Here is a 24221-nt window from a genome sequence, read left to right as displayed (position 1 = left end):
CCTGCCCGTGGCCAGTGGTACATCTATTGAGCAGCAAGACCTGAAACTATGGGCTGTCCTGCACTAATTGTACTGTATATCACACCTAGTTCCTGGAGACTGCATGCACACCAGGAGACTGAGTATCCTTCCAGCTGAAATGGGAGTAACCTGACTGACTCAGATACTCATGAGGTCACAGAATAGTCTACTCATTGCCTGGCTGATTCAAAATATCAAGCCACCCTTAATGTGACTTGATATTTTGAAGCTATGATGGACTTGATTGGTAAATACTGTGGATACGGGAAGGGGGCAAGAACATCCAAACTTTTCTTCGGAGTTGTGATGTTATTGACCATGTTGCTGTCTAAAGGAAATTTGTTTCCGAACCAGGTCAAGTTTGTCTGAGACCTCACTTGCTAAGTTGTTAGTGGCCACCAGAGGGTGTGACAGGTCTACCTTTCTCTGGCTGACCCTAGCAGCTGTTGCCAATAATTGAATAAGGAAGTATTTGATAGCTTTATCAGTTTAACTGTTTCATGTTTTATAAACATCCTTGTTTACACAAAAGTTCAGTAATATGAACTTAAGCAAGATTGATCAAAGGCAGGTAAATGGAGTTAAGGTCATGATGCTTGTCTTGTTGCCTTGCTTGGGTCCAGGTGGTCGAATAGGAAATACCGGCTCATCCACATGTAGTGAAAAGTTAGGGTAATTTGTCGAATCTTGAATTCATGGATACTTGAAACTGAGACTGAGGTTATATTTATCATTTCAGGAATACATTGCTGTTCCTACTCCCCACCCCCAAAATTATTTTGCTCCTTTGTTCCTCGTGAAGGGAGCGAGCCTTTGGCTCACTGGTAGTGCTCTCGACTCGAGTCAGAAGGTTGTGGGCTCAAGCCCCACAGCAGAGGCTTGGATACATAAGCCAGGCTGACGCTCCAGTGCAGTACTGAAGGAGTTGCTGCATTGTCAGAGGTGCTGTCTTTTGGATGAGAAGTTAAACCAAGGCCCTGTCTGCCCTTTCAGGTGGATGTAAAAGATTCTATAACTATTTGAAGAGCTGGGGAGTTCTGCCAGGATCCATGCTGACATTTATCCCTCAAACAACCCCCACTAAGTTGGATTAACTGGCCATCTATCTCTTTGCTGTTGGACCTTGCTGTGTGCAAATTGGCTGCTGTTTGTGTCTCCATGACATCAGTGAAACTTCAAAAGTACTTTATTGGTTATGAAGCATTTTGGGACGTCCTGAGGAAGTGAAAAGTGCTGGATCAATGCAAGTTCTATCCAGTATACCAGCCAGATTGCTGTCTGGTGAACCACTCCTGGACGTCAGGCTAGGACACGATTGGGATTGGACAGACATCCTGCTGAGACTCACTGTGGATGAGGAATGGCCTACTTGGCTAAGGTATTAGGAGTGGAACCTGTGCTGAATTTCATGACCCAATTTGAGTTGAGGCAACTCACCACAGACCCAGGAGAAGGAGGCAGCCATTCAGCCCCTTGATAAAGATCAGCGATGCTCTCTGACTTACTGCTGATGGAAAGAGCTGACGGCCATGCGCTTATTGATCAGAAGTCTCTCCTGCAATTCCAGCTTCCCCCCCCCCACCCCAGACTGGGTTAGCAAATCCCTGTAACATCTCACACCCCATAGTCAAACAGGCTGGCAGTCAGCTGTGCCTCGGCCTTCCTTTGGTCCTTGTTGCCATTGGTTTTGGATTCTCATCAGTGCACGAATTACATAAAAACCCAACTGATTCACCAAGGAAACCTGCTGTCCTTACCCGGTCTGGCCTATATGCCGGGGTAATGGAGACTCAGCCTCTGGCTCTCTATGAGCTGTCAGAGAGCCTAGACCAGCGCAGCCTGGTCCAGGAGATAGTGAAGCAGCGGCAAATGGAGATGAGGCAAAGATCTATAATTATTTATTGCAATCCGTTGCTGATGTGTCAGTGCCCTGACAGCAGATCACACCCTTGTTCATCCATCTGCAGAATTGCACAAAGGCTCAGAGTGGACTCGCTCTGATCTCAATCGGACTTCAATTTTGTTAAACATGTACAAATACACAGGTACACAGTCATAAATGTATGGGTTTAGTCATCAAATCTCTAAAGGACAATTTTTTTTCTGTATCCATTTACAGATCTAAAAAGAATTCAATAAAATTCTGGGGCGGGGCAGTGAGTGTCCATTAGAGGAAGAAATGTGATTTACCCCTTCCCCTGCCTTCCTATATTGTCCTCCCTGACCCACTGGGATGGGGTTACTCAGGGGACGGGTACCTCACCTCCCCCGAGTGGCCATTCAGCTGTATGTCTTGGCAGCGACTGTTGGCAGGATGTACGAGTGTGGAGGTTATCACAGTGGCGCCTGGTGCTGCCTCTGATCAACACCCACGCACACACACTTTCCGTCAGAGGGGTCATTGTACAGCGCTCAGGAGAAGGAGCCCGGCTGATTTCTTACCCATCCCAGGGGTACTGAGGCCATCTGTAGTGTGTGACCGCTAACCTGGCTAAAATCAGCCAATTCCAGCACAGACTGGGAGTAGATCCTGGCCTTTCAGTTATGCACTCACCAAATAAACATTTTCTACACGTTTGCATATCAGGTAGTGACGCTGGCAGCCCATGTTCCTCTTTAAATATTCAACGGGAAAGATTTAATACTGTCCACAAGGTGGTAACAAATCCTCTGTTTCAGCTTCGACTGAACAGCAGCCGTTCTGGGTAATTGCAGTAATCCAGCTCTTCCCCCCACCCCCACCCCCCCCCCAAAACATACGGGATAGGGAGATGCATTCAATACAGCTATTTCTTAAAATAAACCTCAGTATTGATGGGGTTAATATACTTTGTTATACTTTAATAGTGTTTTGGATAATTAAAGGATTTGATAGAGTAGATAGAAACCATTTCCTCTAGTAGGGGGGGGGTCCAGAACAAGGGAGAACCTTAAAATTAGAGCTAGGCTATTCAAGGCTGATGTCAGTAAGCACTTCTTCACACAAAGGGTAGTGGCAATCTGGAACACGCACCCCAAAAAGCTGCTGATGCTGGGGGTCAATTGAAAAGGCTTTGGCTCAGTCGGTAGCACACTCGACTGAGTCAAAAGGTTGTGGGTTCAAGTCCCGCTTCAGGCCCCTGTCCAAACTTGCAACTCACGGATCGGAGGCCGTAGAGGCGGCTGCTCTGCGGGAGGTCACCTGGGATCTGAGGGGGATGAAGGAGTTGAATGTGCGGGAAAGGGTGAGGTGAAGCAGATTGGCAGAGGCATAGAATCATAGTATCTTACAGCAATGAAGGAGGCCATTTGGCCCATTGTGCCTATGCCGGCTCTTTGAAAGAGCTAGCCAATTAGTCCCAATCCCCATCTCTTTCCCCATAGCCCTGCAAATGTTTTCCTTTTCAAGTATTTGTCCAATTCCCTTTCGAAAGTTACTATTGAAACTGCTTCCACCTTTCAGGTAGTGGTTACCAACCCTTCTGCCACTGGAAATAGTTTCTCCTTATTTACTCTATCAAAACCCTTCAAAATTTTGAACACCTCTATTAAATCTCCCCTTAACCTTTTCTACTCTAAGGAGAACAACCCCAGCTTCTCCAGTCTCTCCACATGTCTGAAGTCCCTCATCCCTGGCACCATTCTAGTAAATCTCTTCTGCACCCTCTCCAAGGCCTTCACATCCTTCCTAAAGTGTGGTGCCCAGAATTGAACACAATACTCCAGCTGAGGCTTAACCAGTGTTTTATAAAGGGTTAGCATAACTTCCTTGCTTTTGTACTCATGCCTCTATTAATAAAGAGTCGGCTACTTTGTTTTATCAGATTGTCAAGTTTGAAGGCGAACTGTTGTTCCGTGTTATGGACACAGGGGAGGCAGTGAGAGCGACGGGAGAGCCACCGGCCGATGCCCTGGCTCAGATCAGGCAACTCAACACAGCAGGTGTTGAAACTGTGGCGTACCTGGCCAGTGTGGCTCAGTACCACACCGGGTGACGCACTTACTCACCGAGCCACGGTGGAACGGGCTCTGCCGTCCCCGGGAGCGGTAACATCGCCCTTCACCAGTCTCTCTCACACGGCTCCCTGTACGGAAGTCCCAGCTGCTCAAAGACGGCTCGCTCGGTTGGCGTGGAGACGGCTACCCCGGTGCTGACCTTGACGGTCCCCTTCCTAAGGACATGGCGGTTCAGCGAATGTTCCGACAGGCCCATACCCTTTGTCTTGGCCAAGGCCCGCATGGACCGGTTAAAGTGCGCCGATCCAGTGAAGTACATCAGGGCACAGGCGAACTCCCCGTACGGCACCACGATGATATCCAGCCGGCGGTGTCGGTGCCTGGGCCCAGGGAGGCGGCAAACTCCCAGATACTTCTTCTGATTCCCGCTGTCCTCCTGGCACACGAGGTCATCGGTGAGAAATCCTTTCAACGGGAAATTCAGTAGTCAATAAACTTGATTCAAGTTCTTTCAAAAAATAATCTTTGTTTGTGAAAGTGAGAGATCCCTGGTAGAGATTACTAAAACTACTCAAGTACTCATTACTGTCCCAAGCCAGGTACAGCACAGGTTCCATACAGAGTAAAGCTCCCTCTACACTGTCCCATCAAACACTCCCAGGGCAGGTACAGCACGGGTTAGATACAGAGTAAAGCTCCCTCTACACTGTCCCATCAAACACTCCCAGGGCAGGTACAGCACGGGTTAGATACAGAGTAAAGCTCCCTCTACACTGTCCCATCAAACACTCCCAGGGCAGGTACAGCACGGGTTAGATACAGAGTAAAGCTCCCTCTACACTGTCCCATCAAACACTCCCAGGGCAGGTACAGCACGGGTTAGATACAGAGTAAAGCTCCCTCTACACTGTCCCATCAAACACTCCCAGGGCAGGTACAGCACGGGTTAGATACAGAGTAAAGCTCCCTCTACACTGTCCCATCAAACACTCCCAGGGCAGGTACAGCACGGGTTAGATACAGAGTAAAGCTCCCTCTACACTGTCCCATCAAACACTCCCAGGGCAGATACAGCACGGGTTAGATACAGAGTAAAGCTCCCTCTACACTGTCCCATCAAACACTCCCAGGGCAGGTACAGCATAGGTTAGATATGGATACATTGCTCTAACAATGTATTTTAGTCCCAACCTCAGAAGAGCGCCTTGTACTGTACTAATTATAGAGGTTGTAGCAGCAGACCATCCAGTGAATGAGGAGCTGTGCTCCACCCCTCGGGCTCGTCGCTGGCAGACCCAAAGACCCTCTGATGATCCGGTTAACCTCGATACACCAGGGCGGGGTACAAAAAGGACGACTTGCATTTATATAGCGCCTTTCACGACTTCAGGACGTCCCAAAGCATTTTACACACAATGAAGTATTTATGACGTGTAGTCACTGTTGTAATGTAGGAAACGCGGCAGGCAATTTGCACACAGCAAGATCCCACAAACAGCAATGAGATAATGACCAGATCATCTGTTTTTTTAGTGATGTTGGTTGAGGGATAAATATTGACACCAGGGAGAACTTCCCTGCTCTTCTTCGAAATAATGCCATGGGATCTTTTACATCCACCTGAGAGGGTAGACGAGGCCTTGGTTTAACGTCTCATCTGAAAGACGGCACCTCCGACAGTTCAGTACTGCACTGGGAGTGTCAGCCTGGATTATGTGCTCAAGTCTCTGGAGTGGGGCTTGAACCCACGACCTTCTGACTCAGAGGCGAGAGTGCTGCCCACTGAGATCCCGCCCGGGGGCTGCGAGCTTTGCCTCCATCACGGGACTCTGTGAAGACCTGCGATCCGTAGCCTGTACCCTGTCATGTTCCCCCCCCCGTCACGCTCACCCGTTTCTTTCAGACCCTCAAGGACCTTATTGAAGACGCCTCTGTGCGATTTTCCGTCCGGATGTGTGATCAGCACATCCACGTCCCCACAGGTGGGCTTCTCGCGCCGATAGGAGCCGCAGGCCAGGGCAATCAGGGCCGGATTAATCGAGAGAGCCATTTCTCGCACCTGGAGAACACAGATCAGAATCATCGATAATGACTGGCACTTGATTTCTGCTCATTCCCCTCTCCCATTCCTCTGACACTGAATTACTGTTCATCCCCTCTCCACTCCTCCGACACTGGATTACTGTTCATCCCCCTCTCCACACCTCCGACACTGAATTACTGTTCATCCCCCTCTCCACTCCTCCGACACTGGATTACTGTTCATCCCCCTCTCCACTCCTCCGACACTGGATTACTGTTCATCCCCTCTCCACTCCTCTGACACTGAATTACTGTTCATCCCCCTCTCCACTCCTCTGACATTGAATTACTGTTCATCCCCCTCTCCACTCCTCCGACACTGAATTACTGTTCATCCCCTCTCCACTCCTCCGACACTGAATTACTGTTCATCCCCCTCTCCACTCCTCCGACACTGAATTACTGTTCATCCCCCTCTCCACTCCTCTGACACTGAATTACTGTTCATCCCCCTCTCCACTCCTCCGACACTGAATTACTGTTCATCCCCTCTCCACTCCTCTGACACTGAATTACTGTTCATCCCCCTCTCCACTCCTCCGACACTGAATTACTGTTCATCCCCTCTCCACTCCTCTGACACTGAATTACTGTTCATCCCCCTCTCCACTCCTCCGACACTGAATTATTGTTCATCCCCCTCTCCACTCCTCCGACACTGAATTACTGTTCATCCCCTCTCCACTCCTCTGACACTGAATTACTGTTCATCCCCCTCTCCACTCCTCCGACACTGGATTACTGTTCATCCCCCTCTCCACACCTCCGACACTGAATTACTGTTCATCCCCCTCTCCCACTCCTCCGACACTGAATTACTGTTCATCCCCCTCTCCCACTCCTCCGACACTGGATTACTGTTCATCCCCCTCTCCACACCTCCGACACTGGATTTCTGCTCAATCCCCTCTCCCACTCCTCCGACACTGGATTACTGCTCATCCCCCTCTCCACTCCTCCGACACTGAATTACTGTTCATCCCCCTCTCCCACTCCTCCGACACTGGATTACTGTTCATCCCCCTCTCCACACTCCGACACTGGATTTCTGCTCAATCCCCTCTCCCACTCCTCCGACACTGAATTACTGTTCATCCCCCTCTCCACTCCTCCGACACTGAATTACTGCTCATCCCCCTCTCCCACTCCTCCGACACTGGATTTCTGCTCAATCCCCTCTCCCACTCCTCCGACACTGAATTACTGTTCATCCCCCTCTCCACTCTTCCGACACTGGATTACTGTTCATCCCCCTCTCCACTCTTCCGACACTGGATTACTGTTCATCCCCCTCTCCACTCCTCTGACACTGGATTACTGTTCATCCCCCTCTCCACTCCTCCGACACTGGATTACTGTTGATCCCCCTCTCCACACCTCCGACACTGGATTACTGTTGATCCCCCTCTCCACTCCTCTGACACTGAATTACTGTTCATTCCCCTCTCCACTCCTCCGACACTGGATTACTGTTGATCCCCCTCTCCACACCTCCGACACTGGATTACTGTTCATCCCCCTCTCCACTCCTCCGACACTGGATTTCTGCTCATCCCCCTCTCCACTCCTCCGACACTGGAATACTGTTCATCCCCCTCTCCACTCCTCCGACACTGGATTACTGTTCATCCCCCTCTCCACTCCTCCGACACTGGATTACTGTTTATCCCCCTCTCCACTCCTCCGACACTGGATTACTGTTCATCCCCCTCTCCACTCCTCCGACACTGGATTACTGTTTATCCCCCTCTCCACTCCTCCGACACTGGATTTCTGCTCATCCCCCTCTCCACTCCTCCGACACTGGATTTCTGCTCATCCCCCTCTCCACTCCTCCGACACTGGATTACTGTTTATCCCCCTCTCCACTCCTCCGACACTGGATTTCTGCTCATCCCCCTCTCCACTCCTCCGACACTGGATTTCTGCTCATCCCCCTCTCCACTCCTCCGACACTGGATTACTGTTTATCCCCCTCTCCACTCCTCCGACACTGGATTTCTGCTCATCCCCCTCTCCACTCCTCCGACACTGGATTACTGTTTATCCCCCTCTCCACTCCTCCGACACTGGATTTCTGCTCATCCCCCTCTCCCCTGCCTCATGACCTCTCTCCCATCCATCAGAAGCTTCTTAAAACCTGCCTCCCCAATCGTGTTTTTTAATTTTTCTCGCCTCCTCTTGCTGTAAAAGGCTCCAAAATGTTCACCTCTGTGAGGAGCACTACATTAATGCAGGGCTTTTGTAGTAAAGCCATTGATTGTAACTACGTTGTGAGGCGGCCAAAGGAATCATGACAGTTTCAGTCAAATCTATTTAATCCGTGTGACATACAGATAGACAGTATAATCCTGTTAATCCCTTTCTCAGCTCCTGAGAGCCGGGATAGGGCTGCAGTTGTTGCGGTGAGTAATCCTATCACTGAACAATGGGCTTTGCTCCCCTCAAACTGGCAACTGTCGGGCCTCCTGATTGATTTGTGAACTGAAGCTGGTGCTCGCTGCCCCCAATCCAGGACAGGAGGACCATTCCCTATTTATGCTGCACAGTGAAGCGGGGGAGACAGACTGGACCCCCTCCCCCTGATGGAGGGGCATTCCTCCGGTTCGGCCCTCCTTGGGGACCCAGGAGCTGCTCGCTGTTCCCGTAACTATTGCTGGGGGGGGGGTGCAGCTGTGCATGTGTGGGCTCGCTCGGCAGGACCTGCCAATCACAGTTAGCCCTGAGGAGCGGGGGGAATCTACAGCCCTGTGCACGTCTCTGTTACATGTCAGCTTTTAACCCTGCGGCCATCTGCACAAAACCCGAGTGACCTACCAAGTTCAGTTAAAACCCTAGGATTCTGAGCTGGTTTGTTTTTCTCAGTGGTACCTGTTTTGTAGCAGGGATCGGTACATTTTCCTACATTCCAACAGTGACTCTGCTTCAGAAAAGTACTTTGTTGGCTGTGAAGTGCTTTGGGACAAGCTGAGGTCGTGAATGGCGCGATATAATTGCAAGTTTTTAATTTAAGGCACGAACTGAACAAAGAAATGACAATAAACAGGAGCTAAAGACAAACGTGGCAATAAATATTTATACAGCACCCATTCGCACTGTTAGAACCACTCAGCGTGTCAGACAATGAATCACTTCGAAGGAAGGGACTGCTGTTATGTCGCAAAATGTGGCAGCAATTCTGCACCAGCACCAGGAACGAGGGCCATTTGTTTTTCTTATAATTTGCTCTCGTGGTGTGAGTGAAGCTGCCCATTTATGACCCATCCCCAGTTGCCCTGAGAAGGTAGGAGAAGGGACTTCTTTCCTTTGTATCTTTACATCTGAATGACTGGCCGGGTAGGAGGAGGCAGGTTCCCTTCCCTGAAGGACATCAGTGAACTGCTTGGCTTTTTACAACAATCTGGCAGCTTCTACGGTTTTTCCAGATTTGTTGAATCCAAATTTCACAACTGGCCATGGTGGGATTTGAACTCACGACCTTTGGGCTGCTGGGCCAGTACCAGAACCACTAATCTACACTGCCCGTTAATAACCCATTAATGCGAGAGAGCAACCAGCTGAGTCGAGTCCCTGGCTCCCGGCCACACAAGTTCCCCACCCCGGACACGTTTAACATTTCCACACTGGGAGAGGGGGGATTATCAGAGGTTGCATGCATTGGGAGGGAGGTGGCAGGGCATGTGGATAGTTCAAAGAGCCAGCACAGGCACAAAGGCCTCCTGCTGTGCTGTAAAATTCTATAATACTATCTTCTATCCAGAGATACATTCGCCCCTCAGTCTGAGTTACTTGGGCTGGATGTGATGTTGCAGATGTGAAAGGGCAGTGCCCACACGCTTGTAAACGGAACCACAAAGTACTTACAGTTTTCACAATCTCTGCCGCTTCATCCCTGGGCATTCGATCCAGGAAATCATGGTAGTGTTTGAGGCCTATGATCTGCTGTTTGGTGAGATTGGCTTTTGTGTGAATGTCATCTAAGGTTCTGAATCCCTGTAAAACATGTCAAAGTAAACATACTTTTCAAATACTTTCCAACGTAATATGTAAATGAGAAAAGGACAAAAGAAAATTGAAAATACAGGAGGGACTTTTTAACTAAAAGGGTGGTGAGGATGTGGAAGAGATTACTGGGACAGGTGGTGGAACAAGAAACTTTAATGGCATTTCAAGGAGGAACAAGACAGGTTCTGGTCAACAAATGGGATTCAGGGTTATTAGAACTGCACCAAGGGAATACTGGGGATAGGTGGGCTAGATGGGCCAAAAGTCTCCCAGAGTCCTGACCAACAATCCTCACTCACACTGGGAGCTCTCCCAGAGTCCTGACCAACAATCCTCACTCACACTGGGAGCTCTCCCAGAGTCCTGACCAACAATCCTCACTCACACTGGGAGTTCTCCCAGAGTCCTGACCAACAATCCTCACTCACACTGGGAGCTCTCCCAGAGTCCTGACCAACAATCCTCACTCACACTGGGAGTTCTCCCAGAGTCCTGACCAACAATCCTCACTCACACTGGGAGCTCTCCCAGAGTCCTCACCAACAATCCTCACTCACACTGGGAGCTCTCCCAGAGTCCTGACCAACAATTCTCCCTCAACCAATCCTGCCAAAAATCAGATTAACTGTTCATCTCAACTCTGTTAGTGGAGGTTTTGGTGCTGAGTGGTTGCTCTGTATACCTACATTACAGTCACTGCACTTCAAAGTAATCTATTCTATGTGAAGCGCTGAGACCAGGTGTTGTATAAATGCAAAGCTTTCTTTTGGTGTAACGCACTGCAACATGGAGAGTGTTGCTGCTGTTGGCCATGAAGCCGGGAAATGGTGGTAGTGTTTGAGGCCTATGATCTGCTGCTTGGTGAGATTGGCTTTCGTGTGAATGTCATCTAAGGTTCTGAACCCCTGTAAAACATGTCAAAGTAAACATACTTTTCAAACACTGCACACAGTATATCAAACACTACATAACGTCCAACCCACCTGTTGGTACCACATCTGGGCTGTCTTCACACCTGCTCCCCAGATGTTGGAGAAGGTCTCCAGCACAGGGACGCTCTCGCTGATATAGTCCAGCTTGCGCAGGTGCCCGCTCTCCAGTATCTCTCTGATCTTCTCAGCCAACCGTTTGCCGATGCCCGGGATCTTACAGGCTTCCTACCGGCGACAAAGGGAAAACCGGCTCAGAAATAAGGACTGTCAGTGTTTGTTTGAAAAGCTGTGGTTGAGGGGAAGGGAAAGGGGACGGGTGACAGAGAATGTTGAAACGCTGACTGATTATAAGACGTGGTACATGCAGCATGATTTCCCCAGGTAACACCTTCCCAATCTCACCCACACTATCAAGGGAAAGTGTGGAGGCCAGACACTGCCCCATGGGTCCAAATCCAGTGGGGAGAGGAGGGAACACCAGTCAGGCTGGGCTGCTTTCATGCCATTGGCCCCAGTCACTTACACCGCAGCAGAAGCAGTGATGAGAATAATGGCACATAGGAGAGACCTAAAACAGGGGAATGAAAAGCACCTTTATCATCTGTAATGAATACTTTAGAGGGAGTTTCAGCGCAGGAGATGGGGCAGCACACGGTTAACACAGATGAGTCTGACCCAGGGTTATGGGGTGAAAGTCAACTCTGTTAGCTGGCTGAGGTTCCTTTGTAGAGTGAGTTTTGTTCAGTCTCAGTTCAACACAGATCCACAGCATAAAACTGTATGTCATTTTCTTCTAACTCTCACTTACTGTCAGGGGGGCACTCTTCTGAGGTCAGAGTTAAGGCACATTGTTTGGGACAGTGTAGAAAGAGCTTTACGTTGCATCTCATCCAACCTATAACTGACCTGGAGCTGCTTATGTTAACCCTGGCCGCAGATTATGTAGAAAGTGTTGCAGCTCCCAGTACAGACATCCATCATCTAAAGGTAACTGTAAAGAGATGCCTCACTCTCATCTCCTCCACCTCCCTGAAGTATTTTAACACATCCCATCCCCCTGGTACCTTAACGGTGCCATCAAAACCCATCCCTCTGGAACTCCAACCCTGCTATTCAAGTTCATCCTTTTGATACGCCAACTCTCCCCATCAGTTCACCCCCTAGTATGCTAACTCTCCCATTAAAGCCTATCCCTCCAGTACCCCAACATTCCCATTAAAGCCCATTCCGCTAGTACCCTAACTCTCCCATCAAGGTTCATTCCTGTAGAACTCCAGCTCTCTCACTGAAGCTCATCCAGTGAGCAACTTAATAGATAAAGGGAATGCAGTAGGTGTGGTGTATATGGATAAAGGGAATGCGGTAGGTGTGTATATGGATAAAGGGTATGCAGTAGGTGTGTATATGGATAAAGGGTATGCAGTAGGTGTGTATATGGATAAAGGGTATGCAGTAGGTGTGTATATGGATAAAGGGTATGCAGTAGGTGTGTATATGGATAAAGGGTATGCAGTAGGTGTGTATATGGATAAAGGGTATGCAGTAGGTGTGTATATGGATAAAGGGTATGCAGTAGGTGTGTATATGGATAAAGGGTATGCAGTAGGTGTGTATATAGATAAAGGGTATGCAGCAGGTGTGGTGGTGTATATGGATAAAGGGAATGCGGTGGTGGTGTATATGGATAAAGGGAATGCGGTAGGTGTGTATATGGATAAAGGGTATGCAGTAGGTGTGTATATGGATAAAGGGAATGCGGTAGGTGTGTATATGGATAAAGGGAATGCGGTGGGTGTGGTAGTGTATATGGATAAAGGGTATGGTGTGTATGGCATTCGTGAGAGAGCAGGGCAATGGGATTAGTTTTGGATTACTCTACCAAAGCGCTGGCCCAGACACGATGGGCCGAATGCCCTCCTGTGTTGTAAACTCCTACAGTTCTTATATTCCCTCCTACTCTCTCTGAACGTTGTGGGGTCTTACACTGTGAGCCAATATAAAGACAGCACATATAAGCCTCTACTTATTGAAAACAACATTTTTTGACAGAAACCAGACTTGAGACCCTCTCTCCCCCCCCGCCCCCCCCCCCACCTTCCCCCCCAAAAACCATGGTACAGTAAGAAAATGCATCAGCGAGTCTGGTACTGAGCCACACAGACCAGGAAAGCCCCAGGGTAGATTTCTGGTCTTTGCTGACTTAGCTGATACCAGCCTGGGCAACAGGTGGCCTCACTAGCCCCTGGGCCACTGGGCCCCACGGAAGTGTAGAGAGGAGGTGGGGAGGGAAATATATCAAAAGTCAAAATCATATATAATGGGGTAATTTTAACATGAGGTCAATGGAGGGTGAAATCAGGCGAGTGTAAAACAGCCTGATCCCGTCTGTTACCCGCCGGGCGGGTCAGGTTATAATGACCCCCAATGTGTGATTTAACTGGAAACCTCCTTTTTTTGGAAGGAAAGGAGGAAAGACACAAAGATTTTACCTCATAGGACGTCACTGGCTTCTGGTAACTCTTTAGGGCGTTGATGGCCTTGGAGTACCCCAGCACTCTCCACTTGTCGCCTTGATGCGTGTACGCAGTCGCCAAAACCTCCAGCTTGTCTGTGATGGGCTTGTTGTGGTTTTGCTTCTTGCTCTGGGATGACCGGGCACACACCCACTTCCCACTGATGGCCGGCTCGCTGGGGTCAAGGGCACTGGCGGAATGGCTGCTCCCCCGGATCAGTGCTTGCAGGTCACGTTCGGAGACTCCATCGTCTTCAGTGTCACTTCCATTTCCGTCTTCGGATAACTGGGGAGACATCAGAGAGAGCACTCAGTGTAAGGGTTGGGAACTTCCCCAACACATCACATTTACACATAGCTGGATCCCAACTCTCCCCATTGCTTCAGTTGGTAAATGTAAAAGAAAGAATGAAAGAAAGAAAGAACTTTCATTTATATAGCGCCTTTCTCAACCTCAGGATATCCCAAAGCGCTTTACAGGCAATGAAGTGCTTTGAATTGTAGTCACTGTTGTAATGTAGGAAACGCAGCAGCCAACTTGCACACAGCAAGATCCCACAAACAGCAATGAGGTAATGACCAGATAATTTTTTTTTTAGTGTTGTTAGTTGAGGGATAAATATTGGCCAGGACACTGGGCAGAACTCCCCTGCTCTTCTTTGAAAAAGTGCCATGGGATCTTTTACATCCACCCGAGAGAAGCAGACAGGGCATCGGTTTAATGTCTCATCCGAAAGACGGCACCTCCGACAGTGCAGCACTCCCTCAGTATTGCACTGAAGTGGGACTTGAACCCACAACCTTCTGATTCAGGGGTAAGAGTGCTACCACTCATTATTGGCTGACTCTATGTACCATGAGAGGCAATTTTTGTCTCCTGATCGCCTCATTCACGCAGAAAAACAGGGCGGTCGATAGGAGAAATGTACCTTTTTTTTTTAAAACCTGCAATCAGCGGACCAGCCCGATTCGATTTTCGAATGGGGCTGGAAATGGGCGTTCGACAGGCAGGAACCTTATTGAAATATTTCAAGCGGGTTCCTACACCGGGCGCAGGAACCCGATGCAATGTTCGTGTTCCACTGGAAGCAATGCAGGACCCTCTGAAAAACTAGAGAGACAGTAAGCCGGTGCCCCCCTGTAGCCGCCAGGATTCACCACACCCCCCCTCACCTCAAGTGACGACTTCTGCTCGCCTCTGTGGAGCAGCCCCGGCAGCTTGCCGATCACCTTCAAATGAGGCCCGACCGTGGACATGGTGCGATCGTTCCGCCCAAAACCCCCCGGCTTGCTCAATACCGGCCCCACGTGTCTTACTGAGTAACACAGACTGGAAGGTCCTGGGTTCAATCCCTGGTCTCGGCTGAGTTAGGTGGTCTCAGCCAGGGTAATAGTTGTGGTGATACAACTGGCCAAGGTTGGTGGGGAGGGGGGCGGGAATTAGCCATGGTTTCCTTTCTGGAAGGTTGGTTCCCACTCCGGATGGTTTTTAACCCACTCCTGAAGGCTGGTTCCAATTCCAGTTGGTTTTTACCCACTCTGGAAGGCTATCCAATGACTCCTGTTGGGAAATCTGTGTGTGATGACATTGGGTGAGGACAGGGTTGAGATGTGATGCTTTCCCCCCGCCCCCCGTCACTGGCTGGCCACAAACACTCAGCGTTGATACCCACACATGCAGAATGGCCACTGAGGTGAGGTACCGGAGGGCTGTCAGTACCAGTGGCTCTGCACACAACAACAGACAGTCCCTTCAGGACAAGAAAGGAGGAATGGGCAAAAAAAATGGAAAGCAAACGGTTCCTGGGCACTGCTGTTGCCTTATGCCAACATGATATAAGATGATACAGTTCAGGTACAGTGCCCTGTGATACTCTGTGGGAGCAGGACTGATGAAAAAAGTACAGGTGGAGACTTTTAGCAAATTCTTCACAGAGTGAAAGTAGACAACAACAACAACTTGCATTTATATAGCGCCTTTAACGTAGTAAAATATCCCCAAGGTGCTTCACAGGAGCGATTATCAGACAAAATTTGACACCGAGCCACATAAGGGAATATTAGGACAGGTGACCAAAAGCTTGGTCAAAGAGGTAGGTTTTAAGAAGCGCCTTAAAGGAGGAGAGAGAGGCGGAAAGGTTTAGGGAGGGAATTCCAGAGCCTTGGGCCTAGGCAGCTGAAGGCACGGCCGCCAATGGTGGGGCAAAGGAAGTGGGGGTGCGCAAGAGGCCAGAATTAGAGGAACGCAGAGATCTGGGAGGGTAGGTTTGGAGCAGGTTACAGAGATAAGGAGACAGGGTCACTCTACCTGTGCTGCAGAGGCTCGTACGGCTCCAGTGTTGTCTTCAGCTGCTGCCTCTCGCGGCTGTTCAAGTAAAGGTGCTTCTGCTTTTTTACAGTTCAACTCGGACTTTGATTGTGTCCCTGAATGGCTGTTGATCTCTAGACCCGTGTTACTGTACTGACCCTCAACTCCTGACCCCTGAGCCTTGACCTGCTTTGGCTGCAGGTATTTGTCCGGGATGAAGACGTTGTAGCCTGCAGTGCTCAGAACTCTTCTCTCCGAGATGCATAAACTCAGCCACATGGACCTCACCAGCTGGACGTTGGGAGGCAGTGCCTCCAGATTCAAGAGACGACACGCACGGTCGCAATCCATCCCATCGTCTATGATCACATGGGTAACGGCGGGGGAGAAAGCAAGGCTGACACCACCGCCATTCTGTGCAATCTGTTTCCGAAAGATTTGTGTCCTGGCCTTTCCAATCCCTGCCTGGACGATGTAAGCCGTCACTCCACTCAACCAGGACCCTGGAGAAACGGGATAAAGAAAGGACGTTAAATAAATGTCAAATGCCATGGACTGGTGGGATGTGCTACTGACCTTGGAAGGGAGCCGGGACCACCACACATTTGCTCTGCTTGGCGTGGAGGAGGCAAAGCTGAATGGGGGTGGGGGAGGGGGAGAGGAGGTGAGGGGGAAGAACCAACACAACACAGGCAGGGATCTGACTCACCAGGAGCAACACTAGGGGAGATTTGCTATTTAATAAGCCCAGTAACCCATCGTGTGATCATCGCTCCATGCACTGTACGGCCGACTCGCAGTTAGGGCGAGATATTAACCAACCTGTTCAACGATTGGGACTTTACTTTAAAAAAAACATTTCAAACAGATTCTCAAATGTCCCCAGAGCACCTTCTCCTCTCTTCTCCCAAAGGTGCTGAACTTTGCTGGGGTGTGGATCTGCAAGACTGTGTCTACCCTCTGGTAACTCATCCAAAAGCCCTTTCTTCATCTGTGAGTCTAGATAGTAAGTATTGGCAGCCTATTCAACTGTAGGGGCCGAGCCCAAATCTGTTCTTCCCCAAAATCAACACATACGCTTACGTTTAAGAGTAGGAGTTACTGGATAATGATCAGGAGTAGGAACCCTGGCTCACTCTCCCTTCTCTCACCGAGGAGCACTGAGGCCAACTTGTAGTGCCCCACCTGACAACTGCTGACTCAACACAGGCCGGGAAGGGAACACTGGACCTGATCTGTACGATTCAGCACCACGACAGGCTGTGCATCGAGTTGTGTTTCTTCTCTATAATGTAGGATTTTGGACAGTTTTGTAACAGGACTGTGCAGTGTGTCACCCACAGAACTGTTTCCGTATTGCTCCAAACAGAAGGCTGAAAACGATTTTCAAGTGTCACTGAACAAAGGATTGGCAGCAAAGGTCTGATGTCCACTTTCATGCCTGGGGAGTGATTTCTGGCATGGGTGGGGGTGAAGGGGGTTTGGTAAGAGAGGGAGAAGCAAAACGCCAATGCTCCCTTCTCACTCTCTTCCCAAGGAGAGGGTTATCCTATCCCAGCAGGTAACTGAGTTCGGATACTCCAATGCAATACTGAGGGAGTGCTGCACTGTTGGAAGGGCCACCCTTCAGATGAGATGTCAAATCAAGGCGTCGTATTGATGACTCGGGTGGATATTAACAGATCGAGGGAGTTCTCCTGGTGCCCTGGCCAACATTTCTCACTCAACTAAACTCTACCAAAAACACAGATTAACTGGCCATCCACCTCAATACTGTTCGTGGGATCTTTCTGTGCTTGCCTACATGGTGTGTGGGGTGCCTTGAGGCATTTCTGAGAGACATGGTAAGACACTAAATAAATAAAAAGAGAGTTCATTTATATAGCGCCTTTCACGACCTCAGGACGTCCCAAAGTGCTTTACAGCCGGTGAAGTATTGTTTGAAGTGTAGTCACTGTTGTAATGTAGGAAACGTGGCAGCCAATTTGCGCACAGCAAGATCCCACAAACATCAATGTGATAATGACCAGATAGTCTGTAATAAATACACATCCTTCCTTCATTATCCACCTGCAGATTGTGGGTGAAGAGGTAAAGGTCACGGATTACACTACCTTTATTGACTTCATCTGGCTTTGATTTCTTCTGGGGCTCTCCGGCAGCTCCTGGCGGGACATCCTGAGCTCGTTTCACCTTCCGAAATGCCTTTACGATCCCCTGAGGCTCCATGCACTGTACGGCCGACTCGCAGTTAGGGCGAGATATTAACCAACCTGTTCAACGATTGGGACTTTACTTTAAAAAAAACATTTCAAACAGATTCTCAAATGTCCCCAGAGCACCTTCTCCTCTCTTCTCCCAAAGGTGCTGAACTTTGCTGGGGTGTGGATCTGCAAGACTGTGTCTACCCTCTGGTAACTCATCCAAAAGCCCTTTCTTCATCTGTGAGTCTAGATAGTAAGTATTGGCAGCCTATTCAACTGTAGGGGCCGAGCCCAAATCTGTTCTTCCCCAAAATCAACACATACGCTTACGTTTAAGAGTAGGAGTTACTGGATAATGATCAGGAGTAGGAACCCTGGCTCACTCTCCCTTCTCTCACCGAGGAGCACTGAGGCCAACTTGTAGTGCCCCACCTGACAACTGCTGACTCAACACAGGCCGGGAAGGGAACACTGGACCTGATCTGTACGATTCAGCACCACGACAGGCTGTGCATTTAGCCACTATGTCATCGCTACCCCTTTGTGGATGGCACTTTAGGGACCAGGAATTTTATGTTTAGAGAACACCCATCCCACCAACTCTGCCTCATTACTTTTTTGCCCATCCTAGTTGTCCTGAGATACTGACAGGACCACATTTATTGTCCCTAGTTACCCTGAGAAGTCCAGTGTCATAACCACACTCCATCCGCCCGCTGTGTGCTGCCCCCAGGGCAGGTCCTAACCCAAGTCTCACACGTGAGAATCTTGAGTTACTCACTAGGGAAGAGGAGCTGAGGTGGTTTCACGTTGTCTTCCTCCTGGTTTTTATCTTTGGAGTACCCTCTTCTAGGTGGGCTGCAACCAAGGATCCCCACCTGCCCTTTACAATGGGAGGGGGCCGCCCGCACTCATCAGACACAAGTATCTCGCTGGACGTCAGTATTCAGAGCTGGTGCTCTGGTCTCTGCTCACTGGGGCTGTCTAGAGTGGGGTCCGAAACCAACCCTTCTGATTCAGAGGTGGGAATATTACCCCTGAGCCAGTGGTCACCCCAGTATTTAGAGACCATATTCTAGTGTCCACTCGCTGGGACTGTCTCGAGTGGGGCTCGAACCCTTCATCTTCTGACTCAGAGGCGGGAATACTACGAAAGGCTCACTACTGTCCCTGAATACAAAGAAATTCTGCACTCCTGCACAGCCTCGTAGCTCTCTGAAAGATCACGCCTCCTGAATCAGTATCTTTGCAGCAGCTTAAAGCAGCGGGGAGATATTTTTCTGTTGAAAAAATGTTCCTTTTCTTTCCCTTCTTCAGGTGCTACCCTCCAGTAGCGGATCTTCATGGAAGAGTGAGTGACAAACGGATGTTACAGAGCTGAGCTGCCTTCATATGAACATATGAAAATGCCAGACACGAAAAGACCAGCTGGTCTATCTAACCTGTCCCATGCAGTCATAGAATGATACAGCACAGAAGGAGGCCATTTGGCCCATCGTGTCTGCACCTGCTCTTTGAAAGAGCTATCCAATTAGTCCCATTCCCCTGCTCTTTCCCCATAGCCCTGCAAATTTCTCCCTTTCAAGTATTTATCCAATTCCCTTCTGAAAGTTACTATGGAATCTGCTTCCACCGCCCTTTCAGGCAGCGCATACCGGATCATAACAACTCGCTGCATAAAAAAATTTCTCATCTCCCCCTCTGGTTCTTTTGCCAATTAACATAAATCTGTGTCCTCTGGTTCCCGACCCTCCTGCCAGTGGAAACAGTTTCTCGCTATTTACTCTATCAAAACTCCTCGTAATTTTGAATATCTCTATTAAATCTCCCCTTAACCTTCTCTGTTCTAATGAGAACAATCTCAGCTTCTCGAGTCTCTCCCACATAAATGAAGTCCCTCATCCCTGGCACCATTCTAGTAAATCTCCTCTGCACCCTCCCCAAGGCCTTCACATCCTTCCTAAAGTGCGGTGCCCAGAATTGGACACAATGCTCCAGCTGAGGCCTAACCGGTGATTTATAAAGGTTTAGTGTAACTTCCTCTTATGCTTCACGATTAAGACATTCGGAACCCACCTGGATCCCTGTAATCTCCAGAGAGAGGCTTAAAGCCAGATAAAAACCCATGGCCAAATACAGGGCAAAAATTCTTCTCCGACTCCCCAATGATCAAAACTAGTCCAGGAGTCCTCATTGACTATGGCTTATGTTACTTGGTACCTACCTCTTGTATGACGTGATCTCCAGTCCAGCCAGGAACAGGTCCAGCTCTCACTTGAAGGAATTCAGCGAATCAGCTTTCACCGCACGAGGTGGCAGCCTGTTCCAGAGGCCCACTATTCTCTGAGAAAAGAAGACCCGTTTAACATGTAACCTAGCTCGACCCTTACATAAATTATAAGCATGGCCCCTGGGTCCTCCCCAACCTAACTAATTGAAATCATTTCTCCGCTGGGACACAATCTGGTCCCTTCACTATTTTATAGACCTTGATCAAATCACCCCCGAGTCTACATTTCTCAAAAGTATATAAACGCAGCTTTTTAAGTCTATCTGGGTAGCTAAGGTGTTTTAAACCGATGTTCCCAGATATGCACACAGATGCACTTTCCAGCAGGAATCACTGGATAGTGAACAGAAACAAGAGCAGAAATTCCTGGCTGATTTTTCCCCTCTTTTTCTGGGATGATTCACTCACCAGGTCACTGGGGAGCAGCGATTGTTAAGAGTGACTCCTGTGTGTGTGATTTTTGTGCTCATTAAGATGAAGGATGTTAGGGGAATGGAACACTTTCCACTTCAGGTGTCCAGTGTCAGCATCAAGCACTCCCAGGTGAGGTGTAGTGTGATTAGATGCAGAGTAATGCACCCTCTACTTGACCCCAACCTCAAATAAATCACCCTCTTCCACATCAGTATAACATTTTCACACTGCCCACAACACTCATTCCCTGTGGCCTCTCTGAGTGAGATTGTCAGCTTTGGTGCCACTCATTTTGTGCTGTGGCTCTAGGCTCATTTGGAACTGGATTGAACTTTGCTGAAATTTTTTTCTTGTATTTATTTATTTTAGGTGTCAGCCATGGCTTACTGGGCAGCACTCTCGCCTCTGTCAGAAAGTTGAGAGTTCAAGTCCCACTCCATGGACTTGAGCACAAAATCCAGGCTGACACTCCCTGTTCCAGTACTGAGGGAGTGCTGCACTGTCGGAAGTGCCGTCTTTTGGATGAGATGTTAAACCGAGGCCCCATCTGCCCCTTCAGGTGGATGTAAAGGATCCCATGGCACTATTTTGAAGAAGAGCAGGGGAGTTCTCCCTGGTATCCTGGGCAACAATGATCCCTTAACCAACTTCACTAAAACAGATTATCTGGTCATTTATCACATTGCTGTTTGTGGAATCTTGCTGTGCACAAATTGGCTGCCAGGTTTCCTACATTACAACAGTGACTACACTTCAACAGTACTCAATTGGTTGTAACGGGCTTTGGGACGTCCTGTGGTCATGAAAGGCACTATATAAATGCAGGTTCTTTCTTATTTCTTTATGTGGGACCTTGACAGCAGGAGAGAGAGGAGACTTTCCCTCCCATTGGTCTAGGCTGCCTTGCCCAGGGGTGAAAGGTCAGGATCTAATCCACTGCACTGCCCTAGATGGACGCTCTTTAATACATCACATTTTGGGCTCTGGAACTGCACTGGTGGCAAATGCACTCTCCAGTGCGAAATTCAGTTATAGACCAAGTTTCAATCCCGAGTGGGCGCAGTTATCTGAGCTCAACCAGGCTACCTTTGGGACCACGATTATTGACTTCTGTACTACCCAGAGCTAAGGAAGGGAAAATCAATCAAGTAGCCTGATCCCCGCTCCCGGGGGAGATGCAAGGGCGTTGGGGAGAATGCTCTGGTCATTATGTGTAAAATTCATAATCACATCCCAGAGATACTGACCAGAGAGCATCTTCATGAGCATATTTGTAATAATTCTGCACTTGGCCAGCAGGATAACTGCCCCCTCAACACGATCAATGATCATTTACTCCTACGGAAAGTTTGCATGTGAATGTCATATTAAGAAAGGATCTAGCTTGACTACGATATGCCCCCACTCATTATCTGGGGTCACAGACAAATAGGCATTCTAATTTAAGGGTTAAGCCTGATTAAACCCTATAAACTCCTCCCAAAAGAAATAATGTGCCTCTAAAACCCAGAAACATCAATGCCAGCCCACTGCAGTTCTGGTGGGAGCCGTACAGCTGCTTTCTCTTAGTTGTATTACCTTGGGTTTAGGAGGTTGAGGGGTGATTTAATCAAGGTCTTTAAAATGATAAGGGGATTTGATAGGGTAGATGCACAGAAATTATTTCCTCTGGTGGGGGGGATCCAGAACAAGGGGGAACAATTTTAAAATTAGAGCCAGGCTGTTCAGGATTGAAATCAGGAAACACTTTTTCACACACACGGAGTAGAAATCTGGAACACTCCCCCAGACGCCTGTGGATCAATTGGAACTTTCTGTACTGAGATCGATAGATTTTTGTTGGGTAAGGGTATCGAGGGATATGGAGCAAATGCGGAAAAATGGAGTTGAGGTACAGATCAGCCATGATCTGATTGAATGGCGGAACAGGCTTGAGGGGCTGAATGGCCTCGTCCTGTTCCTATGTGTAGGATACCCTACTACTTCATAACTTCTAGCCTACACAATGGCAGGCACTGCATTTGAAGAGTAGTTCATTGTATGTGATGTGATTTGAGATGTTTCTGTTAACGTGCTATATAAATGCCAGTCTTTCTCGCAGAGGTACAATGCTACAGACACTTCTCCAGTACCCCAACCAACTGACCATTCTTATGTGTGAGTCCGGACAGCAAGTGCCAGTCGCCTATTCTATCACAGGGGTAACACAGCCGTGCCCAATTTGTATCCAACATCAACACAGATGCACATTCCAGAAGAGTCACGAGGATTGCAATTAAGAGCTGGAGCCCTGTAGTGTTTTAACAGTTATTTTGGTAAAAAGACATTCAATGGGGCTGCGCAACAATGGTTTGCTCCCCAATACTTCCAAAATGGTTCACTCACTTGGCTAACACCAAGGAGCCATCCTATCTCTAAGGGGAGCCACATACAGAGCCTTAAAAAAAAAACTTATCACCTTATTACACCCCTGAGAAACATCTCAAACTATTCCACTCAAATTACTTTTGAATTGCAGTCACTGTTGGCAAATGCAGCAGCCAATTTGTGCACAGCGAGATCTCACACAGAGCAACGAGATGAATGGCTAGTTAATCTGTTTTTGTGGTGTTGGTTGCTGGAGTAACATTGGACAATACACCAGGAGTTCTCCCTGCTCTTCAGACTGTGCCAAGGGGACATCCATCTGAAAGGGTAGGTAGGACCTCAGTTTAATGTCTCAACTGAATGGCAGACCTCCAAAGTACTGGACACATTCCCTCACTGGAGAATCAAGACAGATTTTGTGCTCTAATCCTGGAGTGAGGTTTGAACCCACAACCTTCTGACTCAGGTTGAGCGTACTGCCAACTGAACTGGGCTGACACTCCGGATGTTTTCAAGCAACAGCTGTAGGTTTTGCAATTTATGGTAGAAATTCATCCTGACCCTAGTTAGTGTCAAGGCCCAACCTTGACTGTGGAACAAAGCGCCCGGGGGAGTCTCGCTCAGCCTCCGAGTCACTTTGGATCTTCACACCCGAGTTATACCCCAGCTTTAGTACCAACCAGTTGGCAGAACCCTCCGCCAGTAAATCTGCGCTTAATTTAAACAAACATCAATTTTCCTCACGAATCCTCTCCAGGGACATTTTAAAGCCAAATGAGCGAGAGGTGAAGGCCCAATGAGAGGGGAGGGCAGGAGCCAGCGTCGATTGGCTGGAACCCGCCTGAAACAGGCCGCAAAAAGAGGAGACCCGCCAGGGACCGTGGCCGCCGGTTCAGGCCGACTGAAGCGCGATAAATACCCGGGATCCATCTTCATCTCACTCACCCTGGGCATCACCCCTGGCAACCGCACACCGGAAATGGACCAAAATATTCCCAGTCACTTCCGGTTTGGTCATTTAAAAAAAATTAATCGATAAATAAAATTAATAATGAAAGAATATTTGTAATTATTATCCGACCGACATAAAAAACCAGCGGAGCGGATGGATTTTCCTTAAACCTTTTACTAAATCAGTGCGGCTGGTCGC

At 48.7% G+C, this 24221-nt stretch overlaps 1 protein-coding gene across 2 annotated transcripts; it reads right to left on the bottom strand.

Moving 5' to 3' along the window:
* Nucleotides 1–1903: 1903 nt before the first annotated feature.
* On the bottom strand, nucleotides 1904–24183 carry poll (polymerase (DNA directed), lambda). 2 transcript variants are annotated; one of them, XM_068001988.1, is made up of 9 exons: nucleotides 23991–24183; nucleotides 20225–20343; nucleotides 17911–18069; nucleotides 15797–16299; nucleotides 13466–13774; nucleotides 11028–11201; nucleotides 9904–10032; nucleotides 5848–6016; nucleotides 1904–4422 (listed from the first exon to the last, which is right to left on the bottom strand). In XM_068001988.1, the coding sequence occupies exons 3-9, from the start codon at nucleotides 18023–18025 to the stop codon at nucleotides 4061–4063; spliced, it is 1761 nt and encodes a 586-aa protein (XP_067858089.1). In that variant the 5' UTR covers nucleotides 18026–18069; nucleotides 20225–20343; nucleotides 23991–24183; the 3' UTR covers nucleotides 1904–4060. The 2 variants fall into 2 exon arrangements, with proteins under 2 accessions (XP_067858089.1, XP_067858088.1); XM_068001987.1 differs by having other exon boundaries at nucleotides 24017–24183.
* Between the last annotated feature and the right edge of the window lie 38 nt (nucleotides 24184–24221).

The sequence above is a fragment of the Heptranchias perlo genome, chromosome 21 (assembly GCF_035084215.1).
Source record: "Heptranchias perlo isolate sHepPer1 chromosome 21, sHepPer1.hap1, whole genome shotgun sequence".
NCBI lineage: Eukaryota > Metazoa > Chordata > Chondrichthyes > Hexanchiformes > Hexanchidae > Heptranchias > Heptranchias perlo.
This window is presented reverse-complemented; position numbering and strand designations above follow the sequence as displayed.

Bases quoted from the DNA above. Each gene is read 5' to 3' on its own strand.
- poll (XM_068001988.1), bottom strand. From the start codon at position 18,025: ATGGAGCCTCAGGGGATCGTAAAGGCATTTCGGAAGGTGAAACGAGCT. The intron at 16,300-17,910 runs GTAGTGTAATCC...CCGTTTCTCCAG, and splicing joins GCCAGATGAAGTCAATAAAG to GGTCCTGGTTGAGTGGAGTG. The intron at 11,202-13,465 runs GTAAAATCTTTG...TGTCGCCGGTAG, and splicing joins AGCCAGTGACGTCCTATGAG to GAAGCCTGTAAGATCCCGGG.